Source organism: Pantherophis guttatus, chromosome 3, assembly GCF_059756535.1.
Source record: "Pantherophis guttatus breed Tessera chromosome 3, ASM5975653v1, whole genome shotgun sequence".
Lineage (NCBI taxonomy): Eukaryota > Metazoa > Chordata > Lepidosauria > Squamata > Colubridae > Pantherophis > Pantherophis guttatus.
The window spans coordinates 100,818,384-100,843,097 of NC_142065.1; the positions used below are offsets into that span (position 1 = coordinate 100,818,384).

The 24,714-nt window shown below is 36.3% G+C and overlaps 2 protein-coding genes across 4 annotated transcripts in view; one reads left to right on the plus strand and one right to left on the minus strand.

The window, feature by feature from the left end:
- SWT1 (SWT1 RNA endoribonuclease homolog) overlaps nt 1–747 on the minus strand; it is a 33,506-nt gene extending 32,759 nt beyond the window's left edge. For both annotated transcript variants that reach the window (XR_015733187.1, XM_034409616.3), the window contains exon 1: nt 1–747. The gene's annotated coding sequence lies outside the window, so the exon portion shown is untranslated.
- Nucleotides 13–24,714, plus strand: TRMT1L (tRNA methyltransferase 1L). 2 transcript variants are annotated; one of them, XM_060690108.2, is made up of 16 exons: nt 13–836; nt 5,201–5,353; nt 6,611–6,721; nt 7,422–7,535; nt 10,063–10,127; nt 10,956–11,085; nt 12,278–12,395; nt 13,116–13,195; nt 13,720–13,966; nt 17,860–18,072; nt 19,306–19,496; nt 20,368–20,446; nt 21,935–22,101; nt 23,303–23,362; nt 23,835–23,961; nt 24,143–24,714. In XM_060690108.2, exons 1-16 carry the CDS (start codon nt 719–721, stop codon nt 24,366–24,368), a joined length of 2,199 nt encoding a protein of 732 aa, XP_060546091.2. In that variant the 5' UTR covers nt 13–718; the 3' UTR covers nt 24,369–24,714. The 2 variants fall into 2 exon arrangements, with proteins under 2 accessions (XP_060546091.2, XP_060546092.2); XM_060690109.2 differs by lacking the exon at nt 7,422–7,535 and having other exon boundaries at nt 702–836.

The window sequence follows — 24,714 nt, forward strand, 5'->3', positions numbered from 1 at the left end:
CTTGTAGCTTTTGAGGAAGTGGAGGCGACTTACACACGCACACCCGAATCAAGATTCCCAGTAGATCCACGACCTTTCAGAGGGATCGTTTTGAATTCCTTAAAAGGTTTCCTTTCTCGCCCCCTCACGTTTGTACGACTCTTTCTCGGTAACTTAAAAGACACCTCAGGGCCAAAAAGTATTGGACATTCGTCGAGGCTTGTTTTCCTCTGACGTCTCAGGCACCCACAGATTCTCCGCCCTCTTGCAATAAGAAGAGAAAAAAAAAAAGAAAAGAAAAGAGGCCTCTTCAGCAGCCAATCGGCTCCTCTTTTACGTTCTATTCCTCTACTGTAACCGGTCAATTTGCGGTCTCCTATTAGAGCATAAAAACACCACCCCTGTCGAGTTGCACGCTGGGTACTGTAGTTCACCAACTGCCAAACGGAGGCTGTACACCGGCAGAAAAGGCGGCCTTATTGCCTTCAGTGGGGCGGCATTTTGGGAATTGTAGTTCACGAGCCGCGTTGGATTTTGGGTGCTGTGGGGAGTAGGGGTGGGTGGGTTCAAAATGTCACGGAGGCGTAGCCTCGCCTTTGCCGTCCCGAAGTACAGCAGCGGTTTGGCCAGCGAGGGAGCCCTTTTGAACAGCGTGAGAGGTTTTTGGAGAGCAGACTGAGGAGGAGGAGGAGGGCAAAGCAATCCTTGCCTCTTCAACTTCGCTCTGTGGGGGGAAAAAATGGCGGCCGAGGAGGCCCCGCTGCCGTTGTTACAGTTACCGCCGTCGCCCCCCAACGACGAGAGACTTCGGGAAAGCAGGGAGGATGAAGAAGATAAGGAGGCCGCGGAAGAGCTAAGTGAGTAAAAGGGAAGGGACAGGAACCGCTTTGCAGGCTGAGGGGTTTTGCCATGAGGAGAAGGAGGTAGAGAAACTGGTTTTTTTTGTTGTTGTTGTTGTTGCCGCCGCCGGCCTTTCTTCTCCTTACACACGCCGCTTGAGAGGAACCTTTTCAGACGGTTAGAAGGCGCTTTCATATGTTAGGCACGTCGGTCAGAGGTTTCCTGATTTCCAAGCGGTGCCTTTCTTTTCTTGGACGACCTGGAGGGGCATCAGCGGGAACTGATTTGGGGTGGGAGGAAAACGATGCCGCTGTTTGCAGGGATGCAACCGTTAGTCTCCTCTAAGGGGGGTGGCGGAGAGAGAGAAATGCTGCGGGCCCTCAACCAATTGTTCCTTCTAGAGGACTAGTTGTTGCAAAAAAACCAACCAACCAACCATTTCTTTCATTATCATTTAATGGCACATTAAATGTTCTTTAGTGTGTAGAGGATGTCCTTTTCAGGTGGGAAGAGAGGAAAGAGATGGCTTCCCCATGTTTCTGGCAGAGGAATTATTTCTCTTTAGGTTGGAAGAAAGCGTTGTCAGGAGGTGCCTATTTCCAGATTTCTCTCTTTTCCCATTGTAGTAAAGCAGTGGTTCTCAACCTTTTCTTCACCAGGGATCCCCTTTAAATACCTTTTGTGGCCATAGACCCCCAAGAGTTAATTCAAGATTTAAATCATATTTATTCAAGCCTCCGAGCACTCCCCGCCCCCCGGGGTTCGTGGTCCACAGGTTAAGAACCACTGCAGTTAAGGATAGAATAGGTAAATTGCAATTCAATAGTAGAATTGTATGGTGTATTCCTTCATGCATGATTCTCTGTCAAAAAGAGAATCCGGATAGTGCCAAATGCTATTTATTAGAAGGGACATCTGGCTTGATTAGGAGTCAAGGCCCCTAGGAAAAGCCCATTGAACATCAACTGCCAGCATTTCTGTTCCTCAACTGCAGTCATCAAGTCTAGGAACATCATTGTTCTAGTCTGATGCTTTCTTTCTGGGGAGTTTTAGTGCTCACGATTCTATTGTTTAAACAGATCTTGCCCCTAAGCAAACAAATCCTGTATTAGTAATTCATTTGGGAAGCTTAGTACTTCATTGTTCAAGCAGTGCCAGATTGAAATCTCCTTATTCAATGTCAGCTGTTTTTCAGTCACTTGCCAATTGACTCTGGAGGGATATGCAGCACATGGAAGCTAAATCTGGATCCATGGAAACAAAGCTTTGTTAATTAAGCCTTATCTATTCCTCCTCCTTTCGCCTTATTTCTGAAGTTGAACGTTTGTCTGAATCATTTTTTGAAATGTCTGCAAGCAAAACAAGCTCAGAGAGCATCAAGTACTTCACATTTCATATACTGTAGTCAGAAGAGGGGAATCACAAAATCACTCTTTTCAAGCTAAATTCCAACTTTCTATGGGTAATCAAAGCCCAAGGAAATGGAAGAATTCTTTATCCAAGCAAAAACTTTTTTAAATAATTGCTTTTCTTTTTTTCTGGATATATATATATGCCGCCCTGAGTCTCTGGAGAAGGGTGGCATATAAATATAAATATATATATATATATATTTGATTTATATGCCACCCTTCTCCAGAGACTCAGGGCGGCTTACAATGCGTTAAGCAATAGCAATATATATATAATAATAATATGTTTGTAAATTCTTTTATCCTTTAGATTTTATTTTTTTCACGTAGGTAAGTGGTATCTCTGTTAACAAGTTATCATACTATACATTACTGCATTTGTGCATCTGCCTGTAGTCCATAAAATCAATTTCTGCCTACACATCTTCTAAATTTATGTTGTCCTGCTGTATGTCTAGACAAGTACCATGTTTCCCTGAAAATAAGACCCACCCTGAAAAGCCCTAGCCTGATTTTTGGGATGGGCCTAATATAAGCCCTACCCCAAAAATAAGCCTTAGTGAAGGGGGTGGGCGTGGCTAGCACAGGAGACAGCCCTTCCCTTTCCCAGTCACCTCATGGAGGCTCGGCCCCTTAAATGCAGCCCTGCTGATCAGCTGAGCCAGTGAAGGCCATGAGCTGCCTCTCGTTCTGTGTCTCTGGGCGCCTGGAGGTGTTTCCGGCATACACTTGCCAGCCCCAGCCCTGCCTGTGGTGCGAGGCAACTTCACAGCCAAGGACCCCTCTATTCCACAGCTCACCTTGTGGCTCTGGAGCAGGCAGCGACCACAGTTTGCCCTCTGCCAGGGTTGGAGCTCTGGTCGTGCTCAGGCTGCTGTTACAATGAGGAAAAAGGCCATGTGGCACGTCAGAATCGGCTCCCTCCCACCCCCGCCCTGACCTTGCAGGGGCTCTTCACCCTGCTTGGGCTGCTGCCGGGCTGCTCCTGCCTGGCGTGAGGCAACTCAGATCTATGACCTCCAGGGTACCTCCCCTGCCGCCGGCCTGCCAGGGCCCCTTTATCGGTGGTCACAGTGCCCTGTGCAAGCTCCATGGCAGCCCTACAGTGAGAGGAAGGGGGAGATTGCCTTTCTCCTTTGTACCCCAAAACCTCATCTTCCCTGCACCCCTCTCGCTGGAGCAAGACACGCAAACTCAATGTTACCTGTGGAGGCCTCCCAGTGTGATCCTCTGCCGCAGCTTTGGAGCAAATCTCCACCTTCCCTGCACAGGATTCCAAGGCTGGAGGTGAGGGGAGCCCTGCACAGATGCACATACAAAAATGCCACCTCCGTGACTTTGGAGCCTCCGGCCTTGGAATCCTAAAATAGATTTCATTACTGCTTTAAGGTTTTTCAAGAGAAATAAAACATATATGTATAAATGATTGTATATTCCCATTTTAGCAGAATTCGCAAGCATACTTTTGCTGAACTGAAACTTGTTAAGGGGCACAATGCCCAAAAAGACTATGCTTCAAATAGAAGAGAATATATGTAGCTCAGGGTTCAATTATGGAGAACTTGGTGTTCTATGAGTTTGGTGGTTTGTTTGCAGACATTTTTTCACATAATGTCATCAGTGCAAGTAAGTGTGGGATCTGCTACCTGATCTTACAGATAGTCCTCAACCTACAACTATTCAGTGACCTTTCAGAATTACAACAGTGCTGAAAATATGGCTTATGAATGGTCCACAAAGTTACTAACATCTCAGCACTCCTGTGGTCACATGAAAAAAAAAGGCCTTTTCCTCACAATAACCATGTTTCTCCGAAAATAAGACCCTGATTTGAACCCTGAAATAAGCACTTGGCCTTATTGCCATGCGCTCAAAAGCCCAATTGGGCCTATTATCAGGGGATGTCTTATTTTGGGGGAAACAGGGTATAGAGGCGCTTCAACTCCCCTTATTCACCTAACCCCCCATCTATGCCCTTTTTGGTGTACTACAATCCTAACCCTAACATTTTAGGTTATACTCATTTTGAATGCTTTGTCTATACTAGAATACATTACAGGTAGTCCTCAACTTACAACTACAATTGAGCTCAAAATTTATGTTAAGTGAGAAATTTGTTAAGTGAGTTTTGCCTCATTTTATGACTTTTCTTGCCACATTTGTTAAGTGAATTACTGCAGATTTATTACTAAGATTAATCTTAATAACATGGTTGTTAAATTTATTTATTTATTCAATTTGTATCCCGCCCTTCTCCTAGTGGACTCAGGGCGGTGCTTCTAGTTTCCCCATTGACTTTGTTAGAAGGTCACAAAAGGGGATCACATGACTCCGGGACATTGCAACCATCCTAAATGTGAGTCAGTTGTCAAGCATCCGAACGTAAATCATGTGACCATGGGGATGCTGCAATGGTCATAAGTGTGAAAAGTGGTCATAAGTCATTTTTTTCAATACTGTTGTAACTTTGAATGGTCACTAAATGAACTTTTGTAAGTCGAGGACTACCTGTATTCCTTTGGTTTTTTAAAAAAAAACAGACTTGGGCATTTTATGGCCCACAAGCACATCCAGTCCTTTGGTCATTCCTATCTGGCCTGCAGCGGGGGAGGGGAGGTAATCATGATGGGGCAGCAGCCCTCCACAACAGTCCCAATTTCTCATGTTGCTCCTTGGGAAAATTAATTGCTTAATCCTGTTCCCTTTGGTCTTCAATATTGCACAAGTGTTATTTTTAGTAAATCTGACAATAGATATGCTACTTGTTTGGAAAAAACCAACTAAATTCTATGGGACTTATTTTTGAAATCCTGTTGATTGTAATGGGCCTAATTTATCTTTTATCTCACACTTTTTGCATTCCAAATATACTAATTAGAATACTGTAGTAGATTTACACATAAAATATTGAGGTTAATTAACGTGTATTGTTTTGCCTTACAATCTTGTTTCTTTATTAATTTCTGTAGATGGGATGGATGTCCCCAAAGAACCTGATAGCCCTGGGCAAGATACAGAAATCATTAATGAAGATATAAATGCCAAAATGAAAAAATCAGAGCAAAATTCCATTGAAGATCTTAACAGTAATCTCCTAGATGCATCATCTAAAACGCCACAAGGTTTGCTAGCATAATACAGAAACCTTTGCTTTATTTGGGGTGATTTACAAGAATTGAAATATTCTGTCCATCTATCTTTTTAAAATTAGTAAAGATATACAGTTAAAGAGTATAAGATGAGGTACATCTTCTAATTTATTATTTTGAAAGCTATTACATCTTCAAGGAAAGATGTGAATTCTTGGTACAGTATGATCATATTTATTTCTCTCAATATTTATAAATCAAATCTCACTTATCACTGCTTATCACTTTTTGAAGTAGTGTAATACCATTGTCACAAAATCTTATAATGTTAGCCAGGCATGTGTTATCTACACTTATTGGTTCCTAAACCCTGTTTAAGTTTATTAAAATATATATGCAATCCTCTAGCGCCACTGCCAAAGTTCAACAGCATAGAATTCTTCTATGCATCATAAAATTACCCCAAATTTCTAGAAAGGAATTTATGTCACCAGCCAGTCAAATGAAATTTAACATGTAATCAGAATACAGTTAGTAATGAGGAAGCCCATTGAATACACTGGGATTTTTCCCTAATTAAGTATATGCACTAAAGTAAATATTCAATACCAGGAATTCCTATAATATAATTATATATCCGGAGATATATAAAAGCAAAATACACTTTTTATTCTTTGTCACTGACAACTGAGCCAAAAATATAGGAAATAGTTAACCTTTTTATAGCTAGAAATCAGAGTTTAAGATTTATTCTAATTCTGTGGAGAAAATTCTTTGCTTTCAGTGCAACCTATGGACATGTATGAATTTACAAATAGCATAAACATTTTTGATACTACAAATAGTTCTCATTTAACTACCACTGATTGAGTGACCATTCAAACTTGCAAACCAAACACACTCAGTTGGTCAGATAATCCTGAAATGTAGTTGATGAGATCCACAGATATTCCAGTTACAAGCCTATGTACTATGTAAATATGTTGTCAGTGTATGAGCTGTTGTAGAAATTTATTATGAAGTTTTTAATGATTTTTTTAGTTTTTTGGATTTGTTTGGGGAATACAAAGAGTACAACAGTACTATTACATAACTATGATATAATAGGCAAGATTATTAGATAAGCATGGGCCATTATAAAAACAGAGGAGCTTGAGAATTATAGTGCACAAAGACTCCAAACTTTTTTAAAGTTTTTGAAAGATTGAAGTTAAATAGCATTTGATTATGTATAGTGCATATATACATGCACAGACTTTGCTAAAAAGTAATTTTAATTATTTATTTTAGAGAAACATATTTCAATTCAGCGGACCCTTGATGATTTAGAAAAACTGACTGATTTGCAGGAAGGCTGCCAAATTTCCTCCGATTCCAAGAGTGAAGACCAACAACTAGCAGGTATTTAAAATATTTCCAGAAGAAACAACAAATAATGGAAATGCAATGCTTGTGGCATTCAGTTCTTAGGCAAGTACTTTGCTTGGTAGGTATGGAAAACTGAGATAATCTGATGAAACTATGTTACTTATCTTAAAATAGGAACCAAATAAGGAATCATGCATCAGTGATTGTTATAAGTCTAGCAATCTGTGTAAAGAATTACCAAAATTAGTAGTAAATAAAAGATTTTTAAGAAAACCCAGAAGTATCATTTTACTTATTTAGGGCTATACTTGCAGTTCTATCCTTGTCACGTCCAAGTAAGAAGATGCAGTAGAATTAATTTCACAGAGACTTGGGGCAAAATTATCCCTAATGGATGGAAAGGAACAAAGAAAAGAATGTCTGTTCAGAAGGCAATGATGTGCTACTTTTTTCTAGTAACCTTTGATTATTATTTTAATCGTATGAAAAAAAAATCAAATATTTCTATTTCTGTCTTGGATTGCAGATATTTCAACACTAGTTCAACTAAACCTTAAACCATAGCTTTTAAAGAAAATAAATTTCTTAGATAGTTCAGCTATTAATGATTTGATTACAAGTTGTTCAGTTGAGATGCAAATATTACTTCCGTATATTGACAAAAAACCTTCAATACTGAAAGATTGGGTTATTGCATATTTTTTTCTTATTTTGGTTTAATTTAAAATATCAGCTGACAAGAGGTCCTGCCCATTATGTCCTGAAGAGAGGTTCAAAGCTTGCAATAGTCACAAGCTCCGTCGCCACCTTCAGAATCTTCATTGGAAAGTATCTGTTGAATTTGAAGGTAAATGTAGCTAAATCACCATTATTAATGCTAATGCAGTTAGATGACAACTGTTAGGTTTTCTCTGTAATTAATGTTGTAACTAAACATCATGATTACAGGGGCATTCTTTAATTTATAATAGCCAGAGTTCAAGAGAAGAAAACAGTTGGCTTTTGCCCAGGGGTGAAATGTAAAATCTGTTACTACCGGTTCTGTGGGCATGGCTTGGTGGGGTGGGGTTAATGTGACTGGGTGGGTGTGGCCAACTTTTTTTTTAAAAACTTTTCAAAGCATTTTTTCTAATGCTTTGAAAAGCCTCTCTGCCGATCAGGAACTCAGCTGGGATCATCAGAGAGGCTCTTTTAAAAAATGCCTCTCTGCCGATTAGGGAACTCAGCTGGGATGTCAGAGACTTTTCAAAGCATTTTTTTTACCACCTCTTCAGCCAAGAGGCTGCAGAAAAAAATGCTTTGAAAAGCCTCTGATGATCCCAGCTGAACTGTGCAGTCATCAGAGGCTTTTTTTTTTTTACTTTTAAAAGCATTTTTTCATCGGAAGAGGTTGTAGAAAAAATGCTTTTAAAAGTAAAAAAAAAAAAAGCCTCTGATGATCGTGCAGCTCAGCTAGGCGTTGTGGGGGCGCGCAGGGATTTTTGTTATCGGTTCTCGAAACCACCCGCCACCATCACTACCGGATCAGGTGATCCGGTCCGAACCGGGAGCATTTCACCTCTGCTTTTGCCCCAAGGTTTAGGACAATAAGGTTGGAGACCAGGAGATAATATAGATGAATGGATGTGGAAGATGGATTTTGAGATTAGTTGATGTTGCCTTATTTTTCTTGATTTTTCTTGTATTGTTTTGTGTGCGTGTTTATTGCTGTTAGCTTGGTTGTGTGCCAAAAGATGGATGGCCATATAACTCTTTTAAATAAATAAATATAATCTGCAAAAAAACCCAAGAAAAAAAATTATTACTTCTGAATACGGAAAGTGTACTTCAATAATGGAAGAGATAAAATTCAACAAAACTTCAGGACATTTTTTTTCCTAGGATATATATTATAAGACTTGCCAAGAAAGATAGATTTAATCATTAATTCAGATAAAGAATGAAATATTTAGCAATGTGAAGTATTCGCCCTTCTTGGCAAGAAGCTTTTATTTTCTTTGATTTACAAAAGACTTTCCATCTCACCTAGAGTTGTACAGACTTCTCTATTGAATGAGCTGCAAGCTTTTTATGCAATACTGTGAAAAAGTCATTTTTCAATGACTGAAAAAGAGCTATGGTTGAGAGATTTTTATGGGGTACAGAAGTTATTATTTAATAAATTGATAAGTCGGTGACTCTCAGTTTTTTACAAATTTTTAAATACATTTGAAACAACACGTAACAAAAAAGAACAAAGATGACAGAGATAACAAACCCACAAGGGAACAGGGAAAAAGAGGCTTCAGCCACACTGGGTGAAGAGCTAGGCTTCAGGGCCAAAATATCCAATTTTTGTTCTTGGATAAGGGTGACGCTTCTCCATTCAAAGGTCTTCCTAGACTTAACAGCTCCTGCTTGATGACCAGGTTGCAGCTGTGACCAGCAAGGCCGTTGCATAGCTTCATCTGGTATTTTATTTTTCTCACTTTCTGTTTTTCTTCTTTATTTTTTCTAAATGCCTACTAAAATGAATTCAACATCCATCTATGCCACAAAAATGGGAATATGAAATGTACATCTTAGTATCCGAGCAACATAAATGCTAAAGACTGTTCAGTTGTGTATCTTATGCTTGTTTCACATGTCCATATAAATTTTATTTTTCTTCAAATCCAGAATGAGATTCCTTAGACAATGTGTGAGTTAGAATGTTTATTGAATATTGTAGCAATATATAAATCAAACCCTAATTCCAATCAGTTTGTCCTTATATATAAATATCTTTAATGTTTTGATTTTTTTTATTAATACTGCTGGCTTTAATTTCTAATTTATTTTAATTGTTAATCTATTAATCTGAGTTTTCTACCTTTGTCCTATTAGAATGAGATAAAAAGAAAGCCCTACTTGAGCTGTCTTTTCTTTTTTCCTCCTACCCCATCAAATATGATTTCTTTAAAAAGTGTCATGAGCTCTTCCCCACATCCTAAAAGAACTTTGCATCATTTCCAACTACTTATAGCTGGAAAAATTTTTTTTCTTTAGACCACTTGATTGACCAAAAGAGATATTGATGAAATCTTTAATAGCATTGATGGTATTTATGAGAAAAACGTAGTGTTAAAATAGGCCTCTCACTCATCAGCTTTATTTAATTTATATAATTAGGCACTTGCTTTAAAAATATGGATGCACAATCCTTGGAGATCATTTGAAGTTCCTCTGTCCACATCTCATATTATGAAATTTACATCACTAGTGGTGGTGACACTTTATTTCAAGAAGTTAAAAGTTAAACAGTTTGACAAGATAGAACTTCAGAACATGAATGAATTCAGTGTTGAAAACTAAATAATCATTTAGAGGTGTCCAATGTCTTTTTTGAATTTCAGGCTACAAAATGTGCATCTGTGACTTGCCATGCCGGCCTGTGAAACCAAATGTTGTAGGAGACCAGGTAACAGCTATTCAGCTATGTGAATTGTTGCTATGATCAGTTCCATTTTAGTTATTTATGAAGTACATTCATCTCAATTTTGAACTTGAGTTCTCTAATAAACTGGGGGGCGGATAAGCTTTCCTTTCAGACATTATATTTCTCACCTATATATATTCTGTCCAATATTTGCTATAAAGAATGTTTAGTTTACAATATAAACTTTTTACCTCAATTTTGTATCCTCTCATGCATAATAGGTAATAATGACATGTAAGAAAAGAGGAAGTACATTATTAAGTTTCTCATATCTTTTTTGTCTTTAAGTACTATAGCGAATAATTAGATTGCACCAGGGGTGGGTTCTACTTACCTTTACTACCGGTTCGCAATGGGATCGCCGATGATGACATCCGGGGCGGTGGGTGGAGCCTCCCGCCGGTTTTACTACCGGTTCTTTCAAACCAGTCCGAACTGGGGACAACCCACCATTGGATTGCACCCAGAAACAAGTTGAGAATGAATGTAATCCTTTAAACAGATAGTGTATTCTTGCTTTACTCATTAGTTTATTGGCTACTGAAATTACCATTTAAACTATTTTGAAAAGCATCTTACCATATATATATAGATTGCATTGCAGTATTCTAGCAGTAGCACTTTTGATTTAAAAAAATGCTGATCTAAACTTTATTATGTTTTTTGAGTTTAATAAATTAAAATCTCAGTGTTAATACCTTGGTGAATTAAAGATTAAAATATAATTTATCTATGGCTCTTTTACAGGCACCGTATAACTTTAATAAAAGCATTTTTGAATTTTAAATTTGTATGTGGTGTGTGTTACAGATATCCATAAAAATGGGATCGCATTATCACTGTATTATCTGTTCAGCAACGATCAGCCGAAGAAGTGACATGGTAGGACATATTAAACGACATGTAAATAAAGGAGAAACTGAATCAAGATTTACTTCAAGTAAGTAGTTAATATAGCTCTGTTTTTTCTTCATAAAGCTCTCATTATTTTGAACATTCAGTGTCATAGACTGAATAAATTATAAATTTAGAATAGTGAAACTTTATGATTTTATATTTCTGTCTAGGAACTCAGAACATCTTAAAAGGACAAGGTTTCTGTAATTTCTAGGTACAATTTTTATGTATCTTTATTTGACCTTATTTGTTTAAAGAGGGTAAGCTGAGTTATTAATAATGTTACATAGTAAAAGTGTTGTTTTATTGTATCTTTGGATTTAGTTGTCGGGGAAATAACTTATTCAAGGATTATATTTTGTAGTTGTTTCCTTCCTCTAGAAAAGCATATGTCTTTAAGTAGTCATTGTTCTTTTTTAATTGTACAGTTTTAAAATGTTGATTATGAAATACATCTAAGACATAAGTGAACTTGTGGCTCCCAAACGTTTCTGAATTACAATGCCACCATTGCTGAAGCTGCTGAAAATTGATATTGGGAAACAAACAAAATAGTGATATATATCTGGTGGTTTTGATGTGTTCTTAATTACAACTCCTATCAGTTCTAGCTGGCATGGTTGATGTAAAACAGTTGTGGAAGATGCCATTAGAAATAATCCCTGACCAAGAAGTTTCCTCTCTTCTGCTCTAGGTTTTCTATAAAAACTATCATATATTTTATCACATGATTAAATCCTTTTTTTCTAATAAGGATATCTTTTAAGGATTGTGACCGAATCCAAGCATAGCTTAAATTCTCTTTAATATGATGGCATAGTGGTGACATTTCACCATAAAATAGTTTTAAGTAAGATCAGAATCCTGTTTTACTTCTTCCAATGTCTTTCATATATTTCAGTTTGAATTGAATTATCATGGTAGTTTTAAACTTTATACACCATGCAGGTATCATCAGTAGGGCCCTTTCATTCACTCATTTCTTTATTAACCAAGGTTAAAGGAGTCAGGAACAATAATCTTAACCAGATAGTTGTTCCTAGAACCATCTCTCTATTCATATGGACATTTTGGAACTCACTTTCTAGCTTTTATACGGTCTCAATGTGAAAACTCTGGTTAGTATCATTTAGCAAGTTAGGAGAATAGGATAGATTCTGATCTGTGATTTGTGGAACTTTGAATGATCCTCTGAAATGGGCTGTAACACTCTTTCATCTGAAAATAATCCTTAGCCCTTGTTCCTAAATATGAAGTACTGAAGGAAGCGGACACAGATGTACAAGTCCTTCCTAACTATTCGACACCTCAGAAAACCGATTCCTATTTTAACCCCAAAATGAAACTTAACAGGTAAAAAATGATACCATTGTTTGGAGAAGAATTATAAATAAATATTGTGAATTTTCTTATTAACAGAAGCCAGTAATTGTATACATTTTTGCTGTATTGTGGGTTATAAAGGGTTAAAGAGAACCCTTTATAACCTAATTATTAGAAACCTAGTCAGTCAACCAAGAATTCAAGTGAGGTTTGAACTAAAATAATAGCATCTCATCATTAAACCAGGGCTGCAATTAGTCCTCGATTTACAATCATAATTGGGACCAGAATTTCCACTGCTAAGCAAATCAGTTGTTAACTGATTTGCACCCAATTTTGCAACCTTTTTTGCCCTGGTTATTAAATGAATCATATTATAGAATTGGGCTTCCCCCATTGACTTTGCTTCTCAGAAGCCAGCTGGGAAAGTTTTGCAAATGGCGATCCCATGATACCAGGATGCTGCTACCATCATAAATAGATACTGGTTGGCAGGCACCTGAATTTTGATCATTTTAATTAAGCTATGTCTTAGCATTGTACATGAAGTGGACTATTCTTTCTCTTCAATTGAAGCCCTATCAAAAATCTCAGTACTTTAGATTGGCCAAAATAATAAGAATAATTACAACTATGTTATATATGTTCAATAGTTTATTTTTTTCAGACATTGTCCTTTAAACAAGATATAAGAATAATAAATGCATGGTTTACATGTGTTTTCAGTATACTTTCTTCTTTTTCTTTTAGACAACTTATAGTCTGTGCTTTAACAGTTCTAACTGAGGAAAGGAAACCTTTGGAATGTCTGGATGCATTTGGAGCCACTGGTAGATTCCTGTTATACATTTTGATTTATCATTTGTAAAGAGGATTTGTATATCTAGGTGCAATTTGGGGGAATAAGTCTTATTAATAGAATTTATTTCTGAATAAAGATGCTTAGGAATGCACCTTTTTTTTAAAGCTTGCCCTGCCATTGAATTTTATAAGTGCATATATATTTGTAATAGAATTGGAGAAAAGTTGTATTGATTTCATGGTTTTTATTAAATGTACTATTTAGTGACTGCCTTATGTAGCAGCGATTCAGTAACGAGAATGATGAAAAGTAACTTTTCTACCAATCCATACACTTATGAGTTCATAGGTCTGCAGAGCAAAGAAAAACTGAAGTAAAATCATAAGCGCAGATATGGTTTCACTTATTGACCATTTTGCTTAATAACTAAGTTTTGATCCTAATTATGGTAATTAAACAAGGACTACCTGTATATGTATTCCACGTAGAGGTCACAAGTCTGTTGGCATGCCTTTTGCTGAATTCATTATGTATATATCATCTGCCTTCCAGGTATAATGGGATTACAGTGGGCAAAGCATCTCGGAAATTCAGTAAAAGTCACAATTAATGATTATAATGAAAATTCAGTGACCATGATACAAGAAAATTGTCATTTAAATAAGATGAAAGTTGTGATGAATTTTGAGGAAGATGACTGTGATGAAGCAATTGAAGAAGGGGAAGAAAACTTGCCTACCATTGAGGTGACAAAAATGGATGCCAATGTCATCATGCATTTGAGAGCATTTGATTTTATGTAAGTGTCTAGTCTTACTTCAATCCCACTTTCCCCAATTGTGCTTTCCAATATCTAGATGGAGAATAATATAGATATAGAACACAAAAAGATTGGTATGCAGGTTCAAGGTTTACCTCTTTAAGTCAACTAAAATACATAATTCACAGGATTTTCTATTACGGTTTAGTATTCTGTGATCTAGGTCACAAACTGATTGATTGAAGAAGGACATCAGTGCTTGCTGAAGGAATTATAATTATGTTCTGGAATCTTTATTGAAAAAGTTTTTCAAATACAAATTTTCCCCCCCTTTCCCCCCCCCTCCTCCCTAACCCCCCCTCGCCCTCCCCTCCCCCTGTGGCTTCTTCAAGATACAACCCAAATTCATAACAGATTATATAATACTTTACCATCCCCTTGCTCCATCCCCCATATGCTGACCCTTTCTTTCTAATAATATTATTATATCCCCCTTATACTATACATTTTGAAATAACATTCTACTATAACATTATATAATAACTCCTAATTTAGCATATTAATATTATTATATCCCCCAATTTAACAATTTCTACCCATAATCTACTCTTTTACTCCTCCCCCATACATATATCTCTTAAATCTCTTAAATCAAATCTTTTTTTGTATATTAATATGATATTTCAAAGCAACCTTCCACTATAAAACTATATAATAAATCCTAATTTAACATTTATTCAACTCATAGTCTGCCCATTTCCTCCACCCCCATAGATATATCTCTTAACTCAAATCTTTTACATATATTCATATCTAAACATAATATCCCTTTTCTTCAACTAAACAATAAGCTAACCTATCTCCACCCACTTTCCTACAGAACTATCATACATAATAGTTCTTGATATCTTTATTCTTCTGCCCACACCACTAAGAAGTATTCCCTTATATAAATAAAATCCTCAAATGACTTTAAGCTTGTAATCCATATAATATCTTCTGTAGTGTCTTTCAGATGGATTGTTAACTCCATCACCCATGTTAGGGTAACATCACATCCTATTTCCAACAGTATGTTCGGTATCTTCAATTACCATCTGCCCCCATCAACAATAGATGTCTTGATATATAAAAAACAACCACCCGAGTGACTTTATATTTGTATTCCATATAGTGTCTATAGTAGTGTCTTTCATCTAAATTATTAATTCCAACCACCGTAATAGGGTAACAACCAGATCTTCTGCGTGCCCCAATCCCATAACTCTTGCCTTGTAGCTCAACATAAACGTAATACATTTATCAAAGAATCCAAAACAGATAATTCCGATCCATTCAGTTTAAGGCCCTTTTCACATCCCAAAAGTAGAGCACTGCAGAGGTCTGTCACTCTCCTCAGGATAATATAAATCAATACTTTGCCTCAGCTATCTTTTCATATATTCAATCATCTCTTAGATAACTGGCATTGCACTGTTGTTTAGTTTAAAAGTTTTTGTTTTTGTAAGACCGGCTTCTTCTTTTCTTGACTTTTTGTGGGTTAGATCTCCATCCTGATTTCCTTTCTATAAATTGTGTATCAACTATTTGGTTTTCATGCTGATCTATAACTTGATCTTGTTGGTTTTGCTTTTGTGGCTTAAGTCTCCATTCTGGTTTCTTTTCTTTGAGTTTTATGTCAACTGATTGATTTCTATGCTGGTCTGTAACTTGATGAATCATCACATTAGAATCCAAAGCTGCCTCTCTTGTATTTATAAATAGTCCAGCTGTAACCTCTGAAGGAGAATCCAGAAGCTGCTCATCTACAGAGTCCTCTATAACTTGTTGTTTTTCCATTACTTCCATCTCTTTCTGCTTATCCTGAATTTCTATCTCTTGTTGATTTTGCTTTTCTTTATTCCACTCATGTATTATACATGAAGATGTTGAACCCATTTTAAGAACCTTATAGTAAAATTCTTCCGCTTTTTCAACAGAATTTAGTTGGTATCTTTCTCCTTGATATCTCAATATTATGCCAACTGGGACATCCCACCTGAATGAGATGTTTTGTTTGTTTAGCTCAGTCACCAAAAATACGAATTTCTTTCTATATTTTAATATCTTGGGCGGCAACTCTTTATATATCCAGATCTTTCTTCCATACAATTGTAGAGTGGAATTAAAAGATTTTTGCACAATATCATTTCTTATTTCTTTATCTGTAAAATAAATCACCACATCTCTAGGCAATTGCCTTTGCTTTGCAATCCAAGAATTTACTCTATAGGCCTTGTCGATCTTACAAGATACCTCCTCTGGATGAATCTTTAAAATCCCAGCCAGAACTTCAGCAGATATTTTTCTTAAATCATCTCTATTATTTTCCTGTAACCCTCTCATTCAAACCGCAAATTCTGTGAGCCTGTATTGCATCATTGTAACTTCTTTTTCAATCCCTTGTTTTATATTCTCTGCATTGTAAGTCTCATGATCAGCTTGCTTTTTAAACTTTACTTCAGAGCTATTGTCTTGAATATTTATCAAATCATTTTCCATTCTTTGTATTTTATTGTTCAAATTATCCTCCATTTTAGACTCTAATAACTTGATATTTGTATCCATCTTTATAACTATTTCTGAAAAAGCATTAGTCACTGTTACAATCTTTCTTTGTAAGTTATCATACTTTAATTGTATGAATTCTTTAATTTCCTGCTTAAATTTTTCAAAATTCTGGTTCACAATCTCGTCATGTCTTGCCATTTCCTTCAAAACAAATTCTTTTAAATTAAAACCATTCTTCTGAGTCTGTAAACTCGAAACTTGTTCACATAATTGTAAATGGGGGAAACCCCCCCCCCCGCTGCTTGTTTGTCTGGCTTTGTTAGTTTTAACACCATCCTGCCACACAGACAAACTCTTTTTGAAGAAAGAGGACTTCTCTCCAACAAGATCAATATCAGATCTCCAAGAAAAAAAAGAAACTTAGAATAGAAATTTTTTCTTTTCTCTATTCTAGACAGCACTGTTTGCTCCGCTACTTTGTAGCTTGTTACGGAAGGACTTTCACTTTCGGTTACTTCTCAAGCCTCAGCGGTCGCCATTTTAAGCTTTTTTTTCCCTTCACTTAGAAACGCTTATAAAATCATTAAAAATACTTGCAATTTAGGGTCCCAAGTCCAGATCTCATCCTCTTTAATTAAGCAATCTGTTGTTTTCATTTAAAGGTTTGATCTCGTCTCCTGGCTCTGCAAAAGGCAGAGGTCTCCCGAAGCTCGGAGCAGCGGCGAAGGAAATAGGGAGCCTCATCCTGCTTCGTCCCCAAGAGTAAAAGAAAAACTCTGGGGACTTCGCAGAGGGCTCTACCTGCCCTCGCCTGCTCTATCTCACACTTCCTTATGGAAATGGAGTTTTTCGAGCCGCCTTTCAGATGTAAAGGCGGCTCTTTACGAGCGACGGGGCTGGCGGTCTCAAAGGACCGTCTGATGGCGACGGAAGTCAAACCGGAAGCCATGTTCTGGAATCTTTGATTTGGAAAATTAAGATTGCTTAAAAATATCTCTTAAGAATCATTGTTGCGCTTTGGTTTCATGCTGCTTTCTTCTGCCTACAATGTCTGTTAAATCCCAAGAAATCTGTTTGCATTCTTCATCTGGGTTCAGATAGTTAATTGGGCTTACTGCATACTTTTCTATCTATATAGCTCTGACAATCAGCTTATATTGTCAACGTTTTGTTTTACTTTAGATTTGAATAGGCACTAGATTTTTTTAAAAACGTGACAATATAATATATAAAATTACAACCTTAGGCAGACAGTACTCTTTTGAAAGGAATTCCTGTTGAAGTGTATGGCATTTTAGTAAGCAAGATACAGGTTGTGCATACATTTTCTTATTTGTGTAATTTTTACTGTGCTATATTCTGTCTCCTACATTATCATACAGCCACCTGGACCCATTTGGATCATCAGTAAACTACTTGGATGCAGCTTTCAGAAATATAAGAAATCTTGGAATTGTTTCAGTGACATCAACAGATACAAGTTCTCTCTATTCAAAGGCGCAGCATGTGACCCAACGTCATTATGGTTGCAACATTATCAGGACCGAATACTATAAGGAGCTGGCTGCTAGGATGGTACTTGCTGCTGTGGCAAGGTGCAGTTGCATTTCCCGAATAGTTCTTTCAAATTCTAATATTAGATGCCTGCAGTCTTTACCTTGTTGCTTACTTTTATACAAGGGACTAAGCAAAGTTGATTTTTATATCCTGTTTCTCAGTAACCTTCAGCAATTAAATCAAGAATTATGAATGTGTAAACTGAAAACTTCTTCAGAGCCTCTGTACAAAAGGTTTGATCCACAAAGCTGAATGTTGTATTTTTGAGCCTCTACATCCTTTTTACAGTCTTTGAATGTGAACAAAAAAAAGCAGAAACTGAATTTCTAGTAATTATTATAGGACTGATGGTTTGCAGATCTAAGGAATAACTGCAAAAGTTTGGGACCTTGCTGAAATAGATTTCTTTCAAGAAAACACATCCAGATAATTACTAAAGAGCCATTTCAATAAAGGGAGAACAAACAATTATGCTACATAAGAATAATCACCAGATAGAATATTCCAGGATTAAACAGAGTATGAAAATGGTTCCTTAATCAAGTTGATTTAGGAAGCCTCAACAGCAATCCCATTATGTATAGATTTTTGAAATGCCAAAAAATTATTCTGAAATAGTATCCAACTGTTGGCATAAAAAACACTATCATAACAGGGAAGGAACTCTTGTCCAGTTGGGTGCCTGCCCTCTAGAACGACACCCTTTTTTACATTATGTGGGTGCACAAGTCAGTTGTACAATATGAATAGACACATTTTAAAACACCAATTTGAATTACACTTTTGAGTTCATCTTTATTAAGGCTCATTTCATGCAGGAACTAATTTGATGGAATTATGATTTTTTTTTAAAAATTAGCTATGATGAGTTCTCCCTGAGATTCAGTCAACCTCCACTCTGATGGGAGCCTTGACTCTTTGCCAAGTGTGATTGAAGTTTTTCTTCTTTTTCTTTGGTTTTACCTGGGCTAGCTATCTTTGCCATCTTTGTTCTTTTTTGTTTTCTCGCTTTACATGGTTTTTAAAAATATAATACCTTCTCTCCCTCCCCAAAGTAACTAGGAGTTGGGCAGTATATAAATGTTGGGCAATATATAAATACATTACTGAAGCAATCAATGGATTGAATTTGCTATATTTGTCTTGAATGCATTCAGAAATTCAAAAAAATGTCCATTGAAGACAAGCCTCTATATGAAGTTAGGAGTACGGACATTTGGGAAGACTTAGCCTTTGCTAGATTCTATTCTTAATAGTCTCTCTTTCTACAGAGCTGCTGCTAGATGCAACAAAGGCATTGAAGTTTTGTTTGCTGTGGCTCTTGAACATTTTGTACTAGTACAAGTGAGAGTGTTGAGAGGTCCTTCTTCTGCAGATGATACTGTCAAGAAAATTCGATATCTGATTCACTGTCAATGGTGTGAAGAGAGGATATTCAAAAGAGAGGGCAACATGATAGAAGGTAATCCTATTTTGTAATTTCAGCTAGTTCTCAGGGTGGTTCAGTTAATGAAAACAAAATCACCACAGCACCTGTCTTTTGTGTGGCTTGTTTGTTCAATAGTAATCTATTCTCAAATTAACTTTTGTGCAGCAGACTATTTCAGTACAGTGCTGAATTAAAACCTAGATGATAGTCCTGCATCATTTTATTTGTACCCTTCCTCTTTTTGCAACAGAAAGCTCTTAATGAGAGCAATAGCATAAAGAAGAATAAAATTAATGAGCTAATAATTGAAAACAATATTGGAATTGTTTTCATGAGAAATGAGAACTACTTATTGTACAGGAAGGTTGCAATCATGCACACAATTACTTTGGACTTAACTTCAGGTGATATTTGTAAAACATACTAAGTGGGCATATAGTTGATTAATGATTCCCCATGATCTGAATTTGCCTGTTCCATGGAACGCTTCTTAGGGAAAAGCATCTGCCTTAAATTTACTGCAATAAACTAGTATCTCGTAGTGCCATGAGGTAGGTTAAATCAAATTACAATGATCGGATCAAAATCAAAACCTAAGCTTTTTACTCTCATTGTTCAAGTGTTAATGCTATTATTACACTTGAACTTCAGCTCTCCATCAAGTTTAGGAAGTATAATCAGAGGAAGTAAGCTGTAATATAAACTCATGTTTTATGCATGCCTACAGGGATTAATTCACCCATTTCTGAAATTATAGTGTTTAGTTAAACAGCCAGAACAAATTACTTTTGTAATTATAATGGCTTTTAATTTATTAGCATTTCAATTTCCATAACATTCATAAATTATGTATCACTCAGATATTGGTCTAGAAGAAATATGTTTTACTGTTTCTTTTTCACAGACAATCCTTACTGGCAGCTTCCATGTGACTGCCATAACCAAATGACTGGGAAGACAGCAGTTGAACTGGGACCGTTGTGGTAAGTATTCTTTTTGAGTCTCTTCTCACTTCAGAATAAGAATGAAAATTAGATTGAGAAAGTTGTGTAATACATTAATAAAATACTCTTTCCTATACCTAGCATCTAAAGTGCAATCCTTTTTTTACTTACTTGGAAGTAAATGTAGTTAATGTCTCCTCTAATTAGATAGAGGCAAGGTCTTTTAATAAAGGACATAAAAAAAATTGAAATCATCTCACATTTACCTTTCTTTGTTGGATATTGTATTGTATTTTTCATTGTGCAATTAAATATTTGCACTATCAAGTTGCAAAAAAAGTCCTTTAGGGGACTATTTTTTCATTGGCTTCAACTGAACACTGCAGTGCATTCTAAATATATGTAATGTATCCATTTTCAGTTACAAGTGGTCCTTGATGTGCAACAATTCATTTGGTGACTGTTCAAAGTTACAATGACACTTATAACGGTTGCAGCATCTCTGTGGTCACATGATTTACATTTGGATGCTTGACATGTTCATGTTTATGATGGTGGCAGGGTCGCAGGTTCATGTGATTATCTTTTGTGAACTTCTGGCAAGGAAAGTTAATGGGGAAGCCAGATTCACCAACAACCGTGTTACTAATTTTACAAATGCAGTGATTCAGTTAACAAATGTGGCAAGAAGGGTCATAAAATGGGGCAAAACTCATTTAACAAATTTCTTATTTAGCAGCATAATTTCTGGGGTCAATTGTGGTCGTAAATCGAGGACTACCTGTATGCATCTGAATGTTCCTGGTTTCTTTTCTATTGTTAATTCAGATTTTCACCCATGTGCCTCTTTGTTTCTCCTCCATGGCTACCTCATAGCCCAATAAGGCATTAACACTGAGGTTTAATGAACATTTCTGCTTGATGTCTGTTACTATTACATTCTAATTTACTGCTATATTAGAATCAGTCTGAAATCAGGCAATTTATTTTTACCTAAAATGTTACCCATTGCACTCCAGAAGAGATTTGTGCTGTTTGAAAAAGTTGTGCGCTTATTAGAAACAAAAGAGGAAATAAATAAAAACATTTGCTTGATCATTGTAAGGTAAATTTCTGGTTACAGTTTGGATTTTTATAAAAAATAAGTGCAAACATATATTTGTTATATAATTTTGAATATGCATAACTAGAATATAGTTTTCCTAATTAATAGGTTCCATCCTTTTTTAAAAAAATTTACTAGGCGAAATAGGCTGAGTACACTTTTTTAATACAGTTCTAATTTTTGTTGGGAACAATAAAATTTTGTGGTTTAGGAAACAGGCCAAGATTTTTACCTCCACTAATTAACCATCTGAATATGTTGTTTGCAAAAGAGAAATCCAAATACATTTCAGATTCTTTAAATCCCTTAAAATCTAGGAAATAAACACTAGCAATATCATCCCGTGACATTTTTTTCTAACATAAATACTCTTTTTAAAATAAATTTCTCCATTAACATTCTATAGTTTTGTTGTACTGTAGGTCAGGATCCATCTTCAATACAGGTTTTCTTAGAAGAATGCTGTTTGAATCAGTTCAGTACGGCTTAGAAGATATCCAGGCACTTCTAAAAACACTGATCTGTGAGGCAGAATGCACAACACTGAAACAGTTTTCAATTCATGCTCCTAGCAGTCAGAGTAAACAAGGTGAGAAGGCATGATGATGGTAAAAAAATGTTTAGTAATTTTTAAAAAGTCCAATTTAATACATAAAGCCAACAAGGGGCTGTAAATCAAGCTTGTGTTCTGGTTGTTGTGATGTTAATTTTTGCAAAAAGGTAAAACATCCATGAAGTGGTATGTTATCGAGTAGGAATAGAAATAAAATAAAACTTTATTTGGACAAGTGTAATTAGACATACAAGGAATTTGTCTCTGGTGCATAAGCTTTCAGTGTACATGCAAAATAATACTCACATTAATGATACCAATAATAGAAGGTAGTAGAAAAGATTAGAAGTAATACAGCTATACTGCATGGGTAAAATATACAGAAGACAGAAAATAGTACTTCAGCAGAGTGATGGCACAAGGGAAAAAATGGTCTCTTGTGTCTGATTGTTTTGGCATGCAATGTCCTGTAGCGGTGTCCTGAAGAGAGGAATTGAAACAGCTTATGTCCAGGATGTGAGGGGTGTGTAGGTATTTTCTCAGCCCTCCTTATTGAGTAGTAAGATATGTAGGTTAGGGATTTGATTTCTTAAAAGTGCTTTGAACTGCATGCGAAATAGCACCTCCATGCACCTCCTTAAAATGGCAACTTTTAATGATTGTAAGTCTTGGCATATAGCAAAGAATAACTTGCCCTCAGAAGACTTATTTTTTATTATATAGTTCCAGAATTAAAAAATGGATTTTCCTCATTGTTTATTAGAGATTACTTTCAACTGCAGTTTCATTTACAAAGAACAATTTTAAATAGCTATGATGGCTTTATCAGAACAGTGATTCATAGCATTAGCAAAATCTAATTTACTGCATATTTTATCCAAATGAAAATGCAATGATTATGTGAAAATACATTCAACGCCAGCCCACACTCAGTATGAGCTGTTTAAATTAGTGCATACTGTTCTAAGCAAGTCCTTTAACTATAAAGATACTATTTCAGTTATTTAGAGTGTTTTTCTAACTCAACCTTTTCATCTGACCGTGTTTCCCTGAAAATAAGACCCTATCTTATATTGTTTTGAACCCTGAAATAATCGCTTGGCATTATTGAAATGCACTCCAAAGCCCAATTGGGGTTATTATCAGGGGATGTTTTATTTTGGGGGAAACAGGGTATCAAGTATATATACTTGTTCCTTATAATGACCGAATTATCATTGTTTTCCTTACATTTTAGAAGAATGTGGTGTATTTATTAAGACATCAGATGCTGCAGCTGATTACTACATCGTGCATGGTAGGTAGTTATTAATCTAAAATAATATCCGGAAACAGGAATAATTATCTAGGATATTCTAGTTTAGAAAGTCAGTGAAACAAAAACTTTCACTGAACAATAACACTGGAATATCATCCTTAATTTTAGTTTGCACAAGATATCCATGAAACCATCTCTTTGTGAAGCAAACATTTTGTGACTTTTCAGCTCATTTGATCAATCCAGGCAGATCATGCAATGCTGCTGCATACCTCTCCAGCCCATCCATCCCCCTTTGCCATTTTCCTAGTTCTTTGTCTTTTCCTACTCCCATCTAGAACAATTCTGCCAAAAAAATCTGTCTGGACCAACATATGCTTCAGCATACTTATGGAGCAGTAATTGCTGGCTGAAGCACGCACTTAAATGTTTTCCATATTTCCTACACCATTTCCCTTGCTAAGCAAATACTAAGATATTAAAAAGTTCTGATGCTTGATCTCTGTTGCAGAGAAAAGGAAAAGTGTTGACATCAACCAAAATGGAGCAAAGCGCCAGAAGTTAGAAAGTAATGCAGAGCATCCTGCTTTTTATTATAATGTCCACAGGCACAGCATTAAAGGAATGAACATGCCAAAGTAAGTGTAATTTTAAAATATCTCAATGGTGTAAATATGGAAACTCGGGTCCTAGCCTCTCTCACTGGGTATCTTGGAGCCAGTCATATTCTCTTGCTACCTGTCAGGATTGGGATTATGGGGAAAATACGAAGAGCAAGCGCTAAAGGCACTTACCTTATGCCTATACTTTCCCCCCCAGGTTAAATAAGTTCTTGCACTCTCTGTTTGAAGCTGGATATCGTGTAAGCCGAACTCATTTTGACCCTATGGGTGTCCGCACCAATGCCCCCTTGATGCAGTTTAAATCTATCCTTGTAAAGTACAGCCTTCCTACATATACAGGAGGACAAGGAGATGGCTCTTTGCAGGCAATTGAGGATGTCCAAGCAGGAACCGAAGGTGACTTTGCAGAAGAGAGCATTTGAAAGGGTCCTTCTGGGACCTGCTGTCTTTTATTGAAGATTTACGTTGAGAACACCTACTGAGCCCACGTCTCAACTTTTGTGGCTGTTCGACTATTTTAACATTTCAAATTTTTCAGGAAAAAATAGTGATGAGGAATCACAAATGTACAGTTAATTTCACAGCTCAGCAGGAAACTTTTTCATGTAATGCTTGCATTTAAACTTGGTAAATGCCGTTTTTCCTGACTTGTAATTCTTTGTTCAGGTGTATATTTTTAAGATAATGTGGAATTGAAAGACGTTAAGCATGTGTGTAAGCACAGCTAGTACCTACCAATAAAGTGTTTTCGTTTGTTTTGATTCTCAA

Excerpts from the sequence above, each read along its gene's own strand:
- TRMT1L (XM_060690108.2), top strand. The coding sequence starts at position 719 with ATGGCGGCCGAGGAGGCCCCGCTGCCGTTGTTACAGTTACCGCCGTCG. Across the intron at positions 5,354-6,610 it reads ATCATCTAAAACGCCACAAG|AGAAACATATTTCAATTCAG; the intron begins GTTTGCTAGCAT and ends TATTTATTTTAG. Across the intron at positions 13,967-17,859 it reads TTGAGAGCATTTGATTTTAT|CCACCTGGACCCATTTGGAT; the intron begins GTAAGTGTCTAG and ends ATTATCATACAG.